Genomic DNA, 17156 nt, shown 5'->3' with positions numbered 1-17156 from the left:
TAAAATTGAAAAAAATGAAAAAAAGAATATTAAATTAAAACTGCTATTTAATAGTTGAAAAAAGATTAAAATTAGTATGAGGAAGTTAAAAATTGAAAGAAGAAATTTAAAAATGAAAAGTATTTTTCTTAAGAAAGGGAATTCAGGAATTTTAAAAAATCTAAAAAATTACTGGACTTTTTGACCCTTTATGAATTAATAGGTATTTTTTTTATTTGAAGTCTCAGGCTATTTTCTAGAGTATATTGCTCTTAGCCATATACTACCTGAACTTGAAAGTTTATCCTTTTTCTTCATGTTCAGAAGTGTTTTGTACTTATCCATATTTTCCTGCTTTCTTGCCCTTTGGTTGACTGTTCATTGACATGGTTTTTAGATAAGAGGTGCTGATGAGGGCACTCTTCTTTGCTGGTCCACCATGCTGCTATCAGCTGCTGCAGTGGGTGCCGCTGATCAGTTAGCCCTCTCCACTGCTCTCAGCCTTTGCTTGTCCACTGTGTTGCTCTTAGTGCTGCTCAGGGTGCTTCACTCCTCCACCACATAGCTCTGCACTGCTGCTGCTCAAGGTCTGTCATGCTGCACACAGTTGCTGGTCTACTGTCACTACTGCTCAGTTGCCTCTGTTTCTACCACACTGGCTCAACTGACATGTCAGTCTGGGCCACTGGGCTGCCTCTCCACTGGGTCACCTCTCAATTGGGCCAACACTCAGTTGGGCCACCTCTCACCTCTTTGTTCAAGGAGTACAAGTTCTTTTTTTAACCCTTCCCGATGTTTCCCTCTTGATATAGTTTGTAATCAGAGAGAGGTATACACATTTTTCTGATTTGAGCTGAATTTCAGCAGATTTTCTTTTAAAATGCCAGGCTTCGTATTGTAAACTGATTCAAATTACTGTTTGTTATGATCATGGGTCACCATACACTCGGAATAAAGCATGAGACAGAAAGAAAAATGCATTTATTTTCATTTCACTACATTTCCCATATTATTCATATATGATAACAGATTGCTCCAGAAATAGATGTATGGGTAGAGATAAACTTATATAAGATTTATATAAGTTTCCTATAGAAAGCAGTCTTTCTTTTTTCAACCCTTCTGCTGAAACAGAAAGACCACACTGGGTACTAATTTCTCTTTGTAATTTGCTCCCTGTGGTTGAGGTCAGGCCTAAAAACAATGATGTAGCATTTAGGCAAGAATATGCATCCCAGTAAAGCAGCACTGGAAACCAAGATGGAGAAGACCTCCAGAGCTACCATGGCTTTTCCTTTTGTGCTCAGATAGGCAGGAAAGAAGGAGATCCACACACTACAAAAGGCCAACATGCTGAAGGTGATGAACTTGGCTTCATTAAATCTGTCTGGTAATTTACGGGCAAGGAAAGCTATAATAAAGCTGGCAATGACCAAGATACCCATGTAGCCCAAGACACAGTAGAAGAAGAAAGCTGAACCCTCATTGCACTGTAAAATAATTTCATGGAGCTCTGAATACATGTCCAATTCAGGGAATGGGGGAGATGTCAACAACCAAAAAATACAAAGGAACACTTGGAAGAAAGAGCAGGAAAGAATAGTAGAGACAGCCAATCTATTCCCCACCCATCTCCTCATTTGAGATCCTGGTTTAGTGGCCATGAAGGCAACAACCACAGTGATGGTTTTGGCCAGTACACTAGAAATGGCCACTGAGAAAGTGATGCCAAACATCGATTGTCGGAGAAGACAAGTCACTTTGCCAGGCTGACTCAGAAAGAGTAAAGAGGAAAGAAAACAGAGCATAAGAGAGACAAGGAGGGTGTAGGTAATGGAGCGGTTGTTGGCTTTGACAATGGGAGTATTCCTGTATTTAATAAATGTTGCAAGTACCCATGATGTCAAGAAGAAAAAACCAAGTGCTGCTGAGGTTAAACCAATTCCTACGGTTTCTTCAAAAGTTAGAAAAACCAGCAGTTTCAGGATACATCCTTTCTTTTCTTTATTTGGATAATGATCTTCTGAACATTCAAAACAATCTTCCATATCTTGAAAGAAAAACAAGGATATTTGTTCATCTGGGCATTCCATATTATTGAGGGGTGCTTGGTGTTCTCTCAGCTTGCTTGTTGCCTTGCAGACATTTTATTACCCTAGCTAGTTAATTTCATCTGTTCTAGTAAGGAGTGCTGTATGCTCTCAGTTTATAGTCCGGTGTCTTGCCTATCTTTGTGGGTGGGGTAAGTCTTAGAGATTGGGCTCTTGATGGATGGCTCTTTGGCAGCTTTTGACTGGGGTGTTGTTTACTTGATTGTTGGTTTGATTAACCTTGGAGTTAATCTATGCTAATCTGGTTGCTAATTACCGGTGGAGAGCTGTTAGAGTCTTTTTGCTCTTTTTTTGGGCTGGTTGATTGTCTCTTTTGCACAGTATATAAATGTTGTTCATGTCTATGTGTCTACTAGTGATCAATTTGTCAGAATGCCAAGCTTTTAGAAATTGAACTTGGCTTGGTATAGCATGATCACATTTTCTCAATTGAAACTATGGTTAAGTCTGTCTATATGTTGTGAAATAGAAGAGTTTTCATCATGTCTTCTGATTGCTAGTTAATGTTAAGGGATGCATTCTGCCAATTTTCTGCCTGTTCATCCTACATAGTGGTTGTTGCAATCCTTACATTTATGATGTAGGTGACTACTGTTTTTTCTTCTAGGACTGATGGGTCCTTTAATTTGCTTAGGATGTTTTGAAGGGTTGCAGTTGGATTCTGTGCCTTACTGATTCCATGCTATTGTAGAGTTTGTTGGTAGCTTTTGAGACATTCTTTATGTATGGCATTGTAATTATTTTTAGGGTTTGTGTTGATTGTATTATAGATGGTTGAGTTATCAGGGACATTTTGATAAAGTTGTGTGTGTGTATATCTTGTTGGAATGTGTTGTATATATGCTCTATTTCCTTTTTTTGCTCTTCTGGGTTGATGCAATTCTTTTGGGCTCGTATAAATAAAGTCTTTTCACTGGATACTCACACAACTACCAGCGAACAGCACTCTTTACTAGCACTGATGATGTTACCTAGTTAGGGTAATGAAACATTTGCAAGAAAAGAAGCAAGCTCTGAGAGCACCAATGACTCCTCATTTCAAACTTGAACTCCAAATATTCTCCTTTCTTGCTATTCCATTTTATTGAAAATCACATTATTAAGTTTACGCATCCAAGTAGTTTATTAAAGTTTGCTTAAGTCTAATGAAAAATGGTAGAATTCCTAACCCTACCATTTTGAATGGAAATCTTGCCTTCTGGGCATGGAACGCAGTCATAGCAGCAGAACTGATTCCCCTCAATTCTTTTCTTACAGAATCCAGGGAAACAAGGGTCATTGCAGCGCGAAAGTGGAGGAATCTGGTGATAAGCATAGAAAGTTTTGAAACTTAAGATATTTAACAGAGTTTGCATTTTTTAGCATTTAAGGGGGGATATTTTTTTATTTGCCAAAGGATAGAAAAAATGTAGGAATTTCTTGAAAAGTAGAAATTAGAATGATGTACAAAACTGTGTGTTTGAAGGACAGGGTGAGAAAATAATAACACTTGGATTGTCACACTTGGTGACAATCTCTCCTGTGATTTAAAATAGAAATACAAACCAAATATGCAAAAATGGTTTTTGTATTGCATCGTGTTTCTCATAAAATAAGGCTGAGCCTTATTTTTTTTAGACCCCTGAAAAAACGGATAGGCAGTCTTTTCGAGGGGTGTCTTAATTTCCCCATCTGCATGCTCCCTTGCTTCTTTAGTGGCTGTAAGGAGTGTCCCACCTACAACCTTACTTGTCTACCTGTAACTTGTGGGGAAAGGTTAGGTTCACTAAGATACACTTCTTTTCCTTTTTTAAAATATTTTATTAATTTTCCAAAGTTTAACAACATAAAATAAACTATATACATTGTTTTCAACATCAAGACATATTTTACATTTCCTTACATTTTTCAATTTATCATTACTTATTCCATTGATATTACATCTTACTCTTGTTATAAATTAATAATCTAACTAGGTTAGATATGGGATCACAGTGGATTAAGGCATGGACAATTAATTAGTTTGTTACCTGGTTAAAATCTGGATTCCAGACAATCACATTGTCATCAATCCATAATTCCTTCCCTTTTGGAGTCTGTAGATCCAACTTTCCAACTCTAATTCTCTCAAAGGATCTGTTTGGAAAAGTGTTCAAGTTGGTGATGTCGAATCCACCTGTTGCTTCTCCTTTCTCATTCAGGAACATTCTCTCCCCAGCTGAATTGTTAAAAGAAATCCCTTGAAGAAATGAATGGAGCTAATTGAAAGGGAAAAGAAGAGAGAGGCAATTGAAAGCAATATAACAGAGAAGAGAACATGTTCAAGTTTCATTTTTCATATTCCAATAACTATTATTAAACATGTATGCTTAGAAATTTGATAATCAATATTGAATGGAAATGTTCATGTCCATTCCATTATTTATTTGATATTATATTAAGGAAAGATAGGAATGAACTGAAGCACAATGAAAATAAGCTTTTGGACTCATGTAAGGTCATCCAATTTTGTTTTATGTTCACTACTTAAACAACTAATTCAAGAAAGATCATATCTAATCTTTCCTCATTGGTACAAAGCTATTTGAGAGTCTGATTAATTTCTTTTAGCCTGATTTTAGAATCTGAGATTTAAACATTCCTTGATAGATAAATGAGAAGCAGAGATTATTGTAAACATAGAGTGGTTTCAAACTATGCATGCTACATCTAAGAAGGACCACCACTTCATTAGTCTAAATCTAGGGACAGAAAGCTCAGCTTGTCACCCATGAAGACATCATGAGCCACACAAATTTCTTGGAGAATTGATTATTTTTTTGGATAAGACAAAGAAAAATAATGTAAATTATCATTTTAGCTAACTATTATTGTGCAATGATTTATTAAATGAATGAATTCTTCATTGGCCACCTGAGTTTAGACACACAAGGAATTTGTCTTGGTGCATATACACTCAGTGTACATAAAAAGAAAATATACATTTGTCAAGAATCATAAGGTACAGCACTTAATGATAGTCATAGGGTACAAATAAGCAATTAAATCATACTAGGAAACAGTCAATATAAATCTTAAGGATACAAGCAACAAAGTTACAGTCATGCAGACACAAGTGGGAGGGGATAGGTAATAGGAATGATGAGAAGATTAATAGTAGCAGTATGCAGACTTAGTAAATAGTTGGACAGTGTTGAATAAATTATTTGTTTAGCAAAGTGATGGCATTCGGGAAAAAACTAGTTGTGTCTAGTTGTTCTGTGTACAGTGCTGTATAGCATTGTTTTGAGGGTAGGTGTTGAAACAGTTTATGTCCAAGGTGTGAGGGTTCTGTAGATATTTTCACAGCCCTCTTTTTGACTCGTTCAGTATACAGGTCCTCGATTGAAGGCAGGTGGGTAGTAATAAAGAAGAGGAAAACCTTCTATGCATCAATTCCACCCACGCTTTCCTCAATTTTGTAAACAACAAACTAAAAGACTCAAGGTCCATCCCACCCCTGAAAGGACCTAATGGTAAAGACTGCAACGATGACACATTAAAATCAACCACTTTAAGACATTATTTGGCTCAGTATTTGTAAACAGCAATGGATCATGCCCAGTATTTCCTAGTCGAACCACAGACAACTACAATGATCTAATACATATTGATTTTACAGTAGACAATGTTGAAAAAGCACTACGCAATCTAAAACCATCTCTATCTATTCGACCAGATGGAATATGTGCATACTTCTTAAAAAAGCTATCCACTGCCATAGCCGAAGCATAATCTTCAAAAAAAACTTTCAGGACCAGCTCCTTTCCAAAACTATGGTCACAAGCCATGGTCAACCCCATCTTCAAAAAGGGAGACCCCAGTCTAGTTGAAAATTACAGACCAATCTCTTTATGCTGCATCACCTGTAAAGTCATGGAATCAATTATTAACCAATCCATTATCCTCCACTTAGAGACAAACAACCTACTCTCTAATAAACAATTTGGTTTCAGGGAAAATCTATTCTGCAATCTGCAACTCTTACACTGCTAAAACATATGGATTACACAACTCTATCAGGGCAAAGCAATAGATGCAATGTACATAGACTTCTGTAAAGCCTTTGATTCAGTGGTATACAACAAACTACTACTAAAATTAAAATCTTATGGTATCTCTGGACACCTGCATAACTAGATAGAAGCATTCCTGTCAAACAGACAGGAAATGGTCAAAATTGGGAGGGTCCTATCAAACTCTGTACCTGTCAACAGTGGTGTCCCCCAAGGCAGTGTTCTAGGACCAACTTTTTTCATACTCTACATAAATGACCTCTGTGATCATGTCAACAGCAACTGTGTTCTCTTCACTGATGATGTAAAGCTATTCAACATCACAGACAATACTGCTACCCTTCAAAAAGACTTTTACTATGTATCAGAATGGTCAAACATATGGCAACTTCAAATCTTAACAAATAAATGCTCTGTCCTACATATTGGCAAAATAATAATAATCAGAAAATAAAATACAGGCTGAATAGTCAAGACCTTGTTGATGATCCAAACTCTGTCAAGGATCTTGGAGTAGTCATCTCTAATGATCTCAGTGCTAGAGCCCTGTTAGGGATATACACCCTAGCAGAACGTGCAACGACAGTCTAGCAGACAGGCAGATATGTGAGACAAAAACGTTTATTTATTTATTTATTTATTTATTTGATTTGCCAATTGTTTACAAGATAATAAGTATAAATGTATACATAGTTGTGAATACATGAAATGGTTACATATAAGAAAAATAAAAGAATAGGAGAAACAATAGGACAGGGACCGTAGGCACGTTGGTGCGCTTATGCACGCCCCCTACAGACCTCTTAGGAAAGAGGTGAGGTCAATAGTAGACAGTCTAAGGTTAAAGTTTTTGGGGTTTGGGGAAGAAACTACAGAGTCGGGTAGAGTATTCCAGACATTGACCACTCTATTGCTGAAGTCGTATTTCCTGCAATCAAGTTTGGTGCGGTTTACTTTGAGTTTGTATCTATTGTGTGCTCTTGTGTTGTTATGGTTGAAGCTGAAGTATTCATTGACAGGTAGGACATTGCAATGTATGATTTTGTATACCATGCTTAAGTCAGACCGAAGACGGCGTAATTCAAGGTTTTCTAGTTCTAGAATTTCAAGTCTGGTGGCATAAGGTATTCTACAGCGAGTAGAGGAGTGGAGAACTCTTCTTGTGAAATATTTCTGGACTTTCTCAATTGTGCTAATATCAGATACGTAGTGTGGATTCCAGACTGATGAACTGTATTCGAGTATTGGTCTAGCAAATGTTTTGTATGCTCTGGTTAGTAGTGTGATATTACCAGAGAAAAAGCTACGTAGGATTAGGTTAACAACTCTTAATGCCTTTTTGGCTATGTAGTTGCAGTGTGCTCTAGCACTTAGATCATTAGAGGTGAGTATTCCAAGGTCCTTGACAGAGTTTGGATCATCTACGTTGTACTACGTTGTAGTAGCTTACACTTAGTAAGACAGATACACTGTGCAAGTTAAATAGTTTTTATTCCAGCAAGAGTTATAGCATAGTCAAACGGTCCATATGTCATACACTAAGTTCAGTCAGTCCGGGGGTTATTCAGTTTGCAAAGTCCAGTGTCGAAAAAGAGGTCATTAAGCTTACAATCAATCAGTCCAGTGATATATCTCTTTTGCAGTCAGAGATATGAAGAAAAATCAAACCCCTTTTCTTCTCGCAGCAAACACGCAGTTATCACCATCAATCCATCATTGTCAGCATTCCAGTAAAAGCCGGCAAACAGTGAGCTCTCTTGCTCCCTCTTATGGTGATTTTTCAACCGCACCCAAAATACTTGGTTTACAGTTTAAAGTGATACATACACTTAAACTCACTAACATAGTTTATATATATTATTTTACCCAAACTAAGTTAGGTAACCAATGTTATCCCTAACGTTCTCCCCTTTTGGGTAATATTATATATATATATATATATATATATATATACAATTTCAACCCATAGTTTTCACAACTATCCTTGTGCTTTACTGCACCTTGGGCTTTTGTAAATCCATCTGCAAAATTTTCTTTAGTCGTGCAATAGACCAATCTTATCAGACCATTTTTCACATATTGTCTAACATTCAAATATCTAAGGTCAGTATGCTTAGATCTAGTCTTTACAGCAATATCTGTAGCCAACCATATGGCTGCTTGATTGTCCTCATACACTACAATGGCATCTTTAACAGTTACTCCCATATCTAACAACAACTGTTTATACAGAATTAAATCACTACATAATAATGATAAACATGAAAATTCTGCTTCCATTGTGGACATACTTATATGTTGCTGTCTAATTGACCTCCAACCAATCAGTGTTTTACCTAATAGTATAGCCATGCCTGAAGTTGATTTCCTAGTTTTTATATCTGTTGCAAAACTTGCATCAGCATATGCACTTAAAATCAAATAATCTTTTGGCTCTAAATACAATGCATAGTGCATTGTCCTTTTAAGATACCTTAATATACGCTTTAGCGCTTGCCAGTGACGTTCATTGGGTTCAACATTATATCTTGCCAATTGATTAATGCCATAAGCAATATCTGGCCTTGACCAATTACTTATATATGATAAACTACCTATTAATGACTGATAAATAGTCTTATCGAATTTTGAACTTTGAGCATCAGTACGACAAAATTCCTGACTCATTGGAGTTTTTGCTGGTTTACAAAGTTCCATTTTATACATTTTTAGCAATTGGTATATTTTATCTTCTTGTGATATCTTAAAGCTACTATTGGTTTTGTTTATTGCCAATCCTAAATACTGTCTTATTTCTCCTAAATACTTTAATTTTATCCTCTTACTTAATAATGATATTATCTCAGTAGCTTCATTATTAGTCTTCGTTATTAAAGCAATATCATCTGTAAACAACAATAATAATGATACTATGCCATTTTTCTCTCTCTTGAATAAACATGGATCAGCTAAACCTGCTTTAAACCCTATATTGTTTAATTCCTTTACAATATATTGGTTCCATTCATAACCAGATTGTTTCAATCCATAGAGACTCTTTTTCAGTTTCCAACAGTCATTATTATTTTTATCATCTTTAATACCTACTGGTTTTCTTAAATATATAGTGTGCTGCAATGGTGCATGCAGATAGGCAGTTTCTACATCTAAATGATTTATGATATAGTTTTTCTTAGCTGCCCACACTAAAGCTGCTCTCAAGGTTGTTGCCTTTAAATTTGGTGCAAATACTTCATCATAATCATATGGTTTGATTAAATCCTTGAGCTACCAACCTAGCCTTATGGGTAACAGTCCCATTTTTACCAGTTTTTAACTTAAATATCCATTTGCAGCCAATGGACTTTTCATCTGGAGGTAATTTGGCATTTTCATAAACTTTCATTTCCTTTAATGAATTTAGTTCCTTTTCCATTGCCTTTTGCCAATTCTCCTGATCCATTGCAGGATACATCCTAAGTTCTTCAACACTAGTTGGAACTTTACTAACTTGGCAAACTACACTTGCTTGATACCTATCAGGTGGTCTGGTTACACGTGTAGAACGTCTAGGTATTACAGGGCTTACAGGTGGACTTTCATGTTCTACCTGTTCCTGATTATCTATTTCTTCCTGTTCTGGTATTTCTTCCTGTTCTGGTTCTTCTTCCTGTTCTGGTCCTATATGCTCTTCTTGAACTTCCTCTTTAATTGTACTCTTCTTATTACTGATTTTTTCTGTTTGTCTTTTGTAGGGTTCTATAATTACTTCCTTATTTGAATCTTGCTCCAGTTTTTCCCATCCTACATGTTCTAGGAATTGTGCACTAGCACTACAGTAAACTCTAGATGTACCTTTTTCCCAGAATCTGTATGATTTGTGATTAGATTCATAACCTACAAAGAATAACCTTTTAGCCCTATGTTGCCCTTTTTTTCTCAGTTGTGTAGGAATATGCACCCATGCTGGTGCTCCAAATGTGTGCATGTAGCTCAGGTCAGGTTTTCTGTCATGCCACCGTGTGAATGGTAATTCACCAGTTGTTGAGTTAACAACATTATTCAATATATGATTACCACACATTATTGCTTCTCCCCACAAATTTTCAGGTAATCCTGAATCTGACAGCATAGTACGAGCCATTGCTTGTAATGTTTGGCCTCGTCTCTCAATAAAGGCATTATGTTGTGGCCTATATGGTGCAGACTTTTTATGTTCAACACCTGCCATCTTCAGTTTATTTTGGAATTTATTGTTTATAAATTCCGTACCATTATCAGTTATAAGAGTTACTAATTTCCTTTTAGTTTTTCTTTCTGCGAATTTAAGCCAATTAAAGAAATTTTTATATGTTTCCGTCTTGCTTTTCATTAGATAACAGAAACCATATCTGGAATAATGGTCCATTATACTTAGTATGTAACGAGCACTTCCCACGCTTGGTTTTTTAGGACCTATAATATCAGCAAATACTACCTCTAGAGGCTTCTTTGTTTTAAATCCATTAACTCTATTTGCTGGCATTACCTTGCTTTTCTCTTGACTACAAGAATTGCAATGCAAATACTTACTGCAAGGTTTCAGTTTTATACCCTTAGATAGTTCTACCGTTTGTTTAAGCATTTTAAAATTTATATGCCCTAAACGTCTGTGTAACAAATGTATGCACTCATCATGAGGTTTAACATTATTATAAACTGTGTTAGCCACCTCTAAATTATCATTTAACACATACAATTCACCTTTTAAAGTTGCAGTTACTTTTTTACCTTCTTTTTCAATTATGCAATTGTCTCCCCTAAAGGTAATTACATAACCTAGTTTAACCAAAACTCTAACCGAAAGCAAATTAAACTTAAGCTGTGGTACAAATAACATTTTTACATTTTCTTTTATGCAAGAACAATATGCTATACCTTGACCTTTAGCTTTCAATTTCCAGCCATTAGCTAACGATATCTGCTGTGAACTCATGGACATCTTAACAAATCTTTTCTTATCTTTCGTTATGCAGTGCAATGCTCCACTACCTACCACCCATAAATTATTATTCACAGTTTCGTTGCTATACATGGCTAACTCTATGCATTCTTTATCCTTTTTATGCTTTTTAGCATTCTGGCTGGCTTTTTGGCTTTTTCCTTTCTTGCAGAATCTAGCCAAATGTCCTTTTCCTCCACAATTAAAACATTTTCTAATTGTATACGCTGACGAAGATATTTTTTCTTCTTCACATTGTGGTTGTTCCCTTCTGAGTTGATCCCTTTCAAGCCTTCTCCTGGCTTCTTCAATTAATTTGCCAGTAATGTCAGTTAATGTAAGATTATCTTTTGGCAGAACTTCAAGCGAAGTTACGTAGTCATTGTAGCTCTCATCCAAAGAAGACAAAATTAAATAAACTTGATGTAGTTCAGTGAAGATAAGTTCTTTTTCATGCAGTTCCTGAAAAATTCTCTTCATACAGTTTATATGATTTAGCATGTCTCCATTCTTTTGAAGATGTGTTCTAAACAGCTTCTGTGTAAGATTTATATGTGCTCCTATGCTGTCTCGAACATAAATCTTCTTTAAATTCTCCCAACATTTCACAGCTGTTTCTTCTCCATGAATATGGACAAGTCAGATAGTGTCAGTCCTATTATACAGAGAGCTTGATCATTCTTCAATTGATATTCTTGTATTTTCTGGGCATCATCCTCATCCTCCAGATCCCATGCATCTACTTCTGGTGGGTTTTGTATTATACTCCACAAACCTTCTCTTCGTAGAAGTAGGCTGCATTTCATAGACCATGAAACATAGTTTGTTCCATCCAGTTTGGATATTAGAGACAAACCTTGTAAATTGACTTGTGCCATCTTTATCTGGATATTAAACTATAATTAATAAAACACAGCGGTCTATTTACAGTATTGTGTAACTACACAAACTCTCACTCACAAGCCTGTTATATCCTGGTTAGTCTGACTGTGCATCTGGGCCCATAACCAGTGTTAGGGATATACACCCTAGCAGAACGTGCAACGGCAGTCTAGCAGAAAGGCAGATATGTGAGACAAAAACGTTGTAGTAGCTTACACTCAGTAAGACAGATACACTGTGCAAGTTAAATAGTTTTTATTCCAGCAAGAGTTATAGCATAGTCAAACGGTCCATATGTCATACACTAAGTTCAGTCAGTCCGGGGGTTATTCAGTTTGCAAAGTCCAGTGTCGAAAAAGAGGTCATTAAACTTACAATCAATCAGTCCAGTGATATATCTCTTTTGCAGTCAGAGATATGAAGAAAAATCAAACCCCTTTTCTTCTCTCAGCAAACACGCAGTTATCACCATCAATCCATCATTGTCAGCATTCCAGTAAAAGCCGGCAAACAGTGAGCTCTCTTGCTCCCTCTTATGGTGATTTTTCAACCGCACCCAAAATACTTGGTTTACAGTTTAAAGTGATATATACACTTAAACTCACTAACATAGTTTATATGTATTATTTTACCCAAACTAAGTTAGGTAACCAATGTTATCCCTAACAAGCCCACTGTAACTACATAGCCAAAAAGGCATTAACAGTTGTTAACTTAATCTTACGTAGCTTTTTCTCTGGTAATATTGCACTACTAACTAGAGCATACAAAACATTTGCTACACCAATTCTTTAATACAGCTCATCAGTCTGGAACCCACATTACGTATCTGATATTAACACAGTTGAGAAAAGTCCAGAAATATTTCACAAGAAGAGTTCTCTACTCCTCTAATCATTGCAGAATACCTTATGCCACAAGACTTGAAATTCTAGACCTAGAAAATCTAGAACTATGCCACCTTCGGTCTGATCTAAATATAGTATTAAAATCATACTTTGCAATATCCTACCTGACAATGAATACTTCAGCTTCAACCTAACAATACAAAAGCAAACAATAGATACAAATTCAAGGTTAATCACACAAAACTTGATTGCAGGAAATATGACTTCAGCAACAGAGTGGTCAATGTCTGGAATACTCTACCTGACTCTGTGGTTTCTTCCCCAAACCCCCAAAACTTTAACCTTAGAATTTCTACTATTGACCTCAGCCCTTTCCTAAGAGGTCTGTAAGGGGCGTGCATAAGCGTACCAATGTGCCTACCGTCCCTGTCCTATTGTTTTTTTTATTTTTCTTATATGTATCCATGTATTCATAACTATGTTTTTACTTATACCTATTATCTTGTAAGCATTTGACAAACCAAATAAAATAAAATAAATAATTGTTTTTTCTGCAGTCCTAGTTATCCTCTGAAGTCTGTGTCTGTCTTGTTGGGTTGCAGAACCAAACCAGACAGTTACAGAGGTACAGATGACAGACTCAATAATTTCTCTGTAGAAATATATCAGCATCTCCTTGGGAAGTTTGAGCTTTCTGAATTGGCACAGAAAGAACATTCTTTGTTGTGCTTTTTTTGATGACATTTTTGAAGTTAGGTGTCTTGAGATACGTTAGAAACTCGAAATTGGACAAACCTAGAAATTGATACTGTGTTGTCTAGTATTGTAAGAGATAGTAATATGAGAGGGTATCTCCTAAAGTCTACCACCATTTCTATGGTTTCAAGTATGTTCAGTTCCAGATTGTTCTGGTTGCACCACAAAGCTAGTTGTTCAACCACTCATCTCTATGCAGATAGATCATTGTATCATCTCCTACCTGCACCTAAACCATTATTTTATAGAAGTTTCTGGATGATCAGAATGGCAGAATACCTGAATGACAAAATTACAACACAGACCAGTTTTTCTATATCTGTTTTATGCAACACAACATAATTGAGTTGGAAGGGACATGGGAGGTCTTATAGTACACCAGCCTGTTCAAAAAGAAGACCCTACAACAATTTAGACAAATGACTCTCCCATCACTTCATAAAAATCTCCAGTTATGTAGCATACAGGATTTCTGAAGGCAAGTTTTTGCTTTAATTCATTGTTCTGTCAAGAAATTCTTCCGTATTTCTATATTTTTCTCATACATAAGTGGATTCTACATGCAGAAAATATTAAGACTTTCCAGAATGGGTTCAAAACATAATTCTACATCAAACTGCTCAAGGGAATACCTGCCAAGCCTGCAGATTTGGAAGATCAGTTTTTTTATCCATCCTAGTTTTCATCCTATTGAACCCTGACATGTGTAAAGCCTGCAAAGCATGAGCCACAGCATGAACAGCATTGTAGACACTGTAGCTTTGGCCAGTCATTTCCATTTCAAATATAGGTGCAGGAAGATCCTCCAACTTCATCTCCCCGGTGCACTGCCTACTCTGCATTTTTTGCAATTCAGCTTTTGGAAATGAACAATCAAATGACTGTTCCCAAACATTCTGCCGAAAGCCATCTCTGAAGTCTGAAAGAGGATTTATGGTCTGAAGAAATTCCTTGAAACCTGCAAGTGCTGTTGAATGAACAGTGAAGAAAATAGCTCCATGGAACATCTTCAGATCTGAATTGATTTGAATGCCTGATAGTACAAAATCAATCTGCGCAGTCATGATCCACACCTTTCTTAATAATGCAGTTTCCTTGCTTTCAGGGTCTACCAGAAATGTAACAAATCTTAGCCATATAATTGTCCAGACATTTCCATAAACAAGAAACACGATGGCTTTGCTATTCATCAAATTAATGGAAATAATGGAGATTATTTGATAATATTTTGCGAATCTTTCCAAGTGGATTTGTTGAGGAAGCCTTTCTATAAACTCCAAACAGATTCCATTCTGTAAAAGTAAGGGCTGCATTTTCTGTAGGAAATTTTCTCCATTATTATTATCAACAGAAAATATCCCAATCCACGTCCACCTGAAATGATGAAGCAGTTGGATAATCCCAATGTACTGATGGTCCTCTTTGGGGACCAGGAAATAAAGTGATGAGAGCTTTCTGGTCTGAAATTCCTCTTGGGCTAATGAGCCATATGTCAGCTAAAAGAATATACAATAGTATTCTATTGAGTCTTTAGATTAAATTTAATTTTCCTATCTTGTTTTCATATAAAATACATCCAAGGAACATTTTTCCTCTAGAATTCTTTTAAGAATATAGTAATACATTTCTTGGACTAGAAGACCTCCAAGGTCCCTTCCAACTCTTTTATTCTGAGAATGTTCCCATTGCATGAACATATTTTAAACACATGTACTAGATTAATTGTTTCAATAGAAGCCATTCAAATCTTCCCTCTGGTATGGATACTCACTTCCTGTAACTGGCATTGTCATTTCAGAAAGTAAGGCCAAGTAGTGGATCTTAAGCTATGCAGAACACTTCGACAGAAACTAAGCATAATTTTTGATGCCCATTAATTATTCCGTAACAACCATAAGATTAAGAATTTTCTGCTCAACCCCTTCAGAACTTACTTGTGGAATCTTGAAGAATCCTATAATTTCAGCTATATAAGATGATGTGACAAAATCCAGTCCCCCAATGATAGACATGAGAGTCTTCTGGTGATCACATTTGTAGTTAGGTACAAATTCTTGGGATTTAAAAAGTAGGTCCAGAGTAGTGCGATAGGTCATCCTTGAATCATAGTAGCTGTCATAGATGTGGAATCCCAGAGTGATGTTAGGTAAGATCTGGGAGTCCTCATTGATCTTCTTCACAGCAAAGGCCAAGGCAAGGATGTGCTGGTAAAATTTGATTATTACACTGAAAATGATTTAAATACACCAGTTGAAAAAGGATGTTGGCAAATTCTCATGCATTGGCATCATTTCTATATGAAATAACAAACATTTCTTCCTCTGATGAAGGTAGGAAAGTAATAGGTTTTTTAAAATATGGAAGAATTTTTAAACAGTTCAATGTGCTTTTCTACATTATTTACATGATTTGTAACAAATATCTGCTACAAGAAATAAAAATAACACTTTTTTCATGAAACTCCATTTAGTTTCTAACTTTCCCCCCAAAATATAGATTATGAACAATTCCAGGATGTAATAGCCATTTATTGTATATGTGTTTTCTTCAGAGTGATAATACAATTTTTTTTAAAAAAAATTACCTTAATCTTTCTAAATGTTCTTCACAAGATATTTTGCACCAAAGTTTCATACATTGTATGACAAACTCCTTACCATAAATTAAAGGGAAAAGGTTTATTCTCCCGTAACTAAAAGCATTCGAAAGATAAACTTAGATTAGATATAAAACCTACATTTATAATGAGAACCTTTTAATCTCATAAGCAATTTTTGAGAACCTTATTAAGATTAGAAAAAGAAAAAAGAATCCTTACTTTGATACATCATAAGATGTTATATATGGATGTTCCTTAAAAATAATTTCATAAAGGTTGTAATATGTGTGGGACACTATTCCACCAATGATGAGGTCCCCAGGCTGGTACCACTCATGTGGAACAAGGAAAGCATCACTTGCTGGGCAGCTCAGAGTCACTATTTTCTTCATCAAGAACATCAGGAGGAACAACATTTTCACTCTTGAAAATGTCTCCTCCTTTCATGCTATCCTACAATAAAGGTTGTATTATTCCAATAGTGACTAATTAAAGGTTTATACCTGAGAATGCAACTAATCAGAAAATCCACCATTGGGTATTTGAAGATCCATGAGAGTGCAAATTCATGTCTTGAATAAAATGAATATATATTTTTGAAGAGGAAAATAGAGGCAGGAAACTCATTGCAATGACTCTGACCCACGGCCATTATTATCCTTCTGTCAATCCCTTGGGGTTCAAGATACATTGATTGTTGTTGACTTGAAATAGCCTTCTGTTCAGTCTTGGAGGTTTTCACCTAGCGAAGAAAATATGGTGATGCCTACAGGAGATAATTACTTTGTTTTTGATGAGAGAATAAATGGCTGATGTTTAAATGTGCACTTGCTAATAAAATGTAGAGAGGGGAATTTGCAATACAAGTTGCTTCATTTTTGAAATGTATGTTATTTTTACAATGAATAATAAATGCAGTTCACTGTCCTTTGCATAGCACTAAGATGCACAGATATTTTGACATTACATCATTTAACGAAAGTTAAT

General features: G+C 35.8%; 1 protein-coding gene across 1 annotated transcript; it reads right to left on the bottom strand.

The window, feature by feature from the left end:
• Window positions 1–1130: 1130 nt before the first annotated feature.
• LOC148129140 (vomeronasal type-2 receptor 26-like) lies at window positions 1131–16616 on the bottom strand. Its single transcript, XM_087947376.1, has 5 exons — window positions 16528–16616; window positions 15505–15796; window positions 4100–4327; window positions 3265–3391; window positions 1131–2029 (listed from the first exon to the last, which is right to left on the bottom strand). Exons 1-5 carry the CDS (start codon window positions 16614–16616, stop codon window positions 1131–1133), a joined length of 1635 nt encoding a protein of 544 aa, XP_087803502.1.
• Window positions 16617–17156: the final 540 nt, after the last annotated feature.

This window comes from Notechis scutatus, chromosome Z (genome assembly GCF_049901735.1).
Source record: "Notechis scutatus isolate UNSWTSFEM ecotype Mainland chromosome Z, rNotScu1.2, whole genome shotgun sequence".
NCBI classification, from domain to species: domain Eukaryota; kingdom Metazoa; phylum Chordata; class Lepidosauria; order Squamata; family Elapidae; genus Notechis; species Notechis scutatus.
This window is presented reverse-complemented; position numbering and strand designations above follow the sequence as displayed.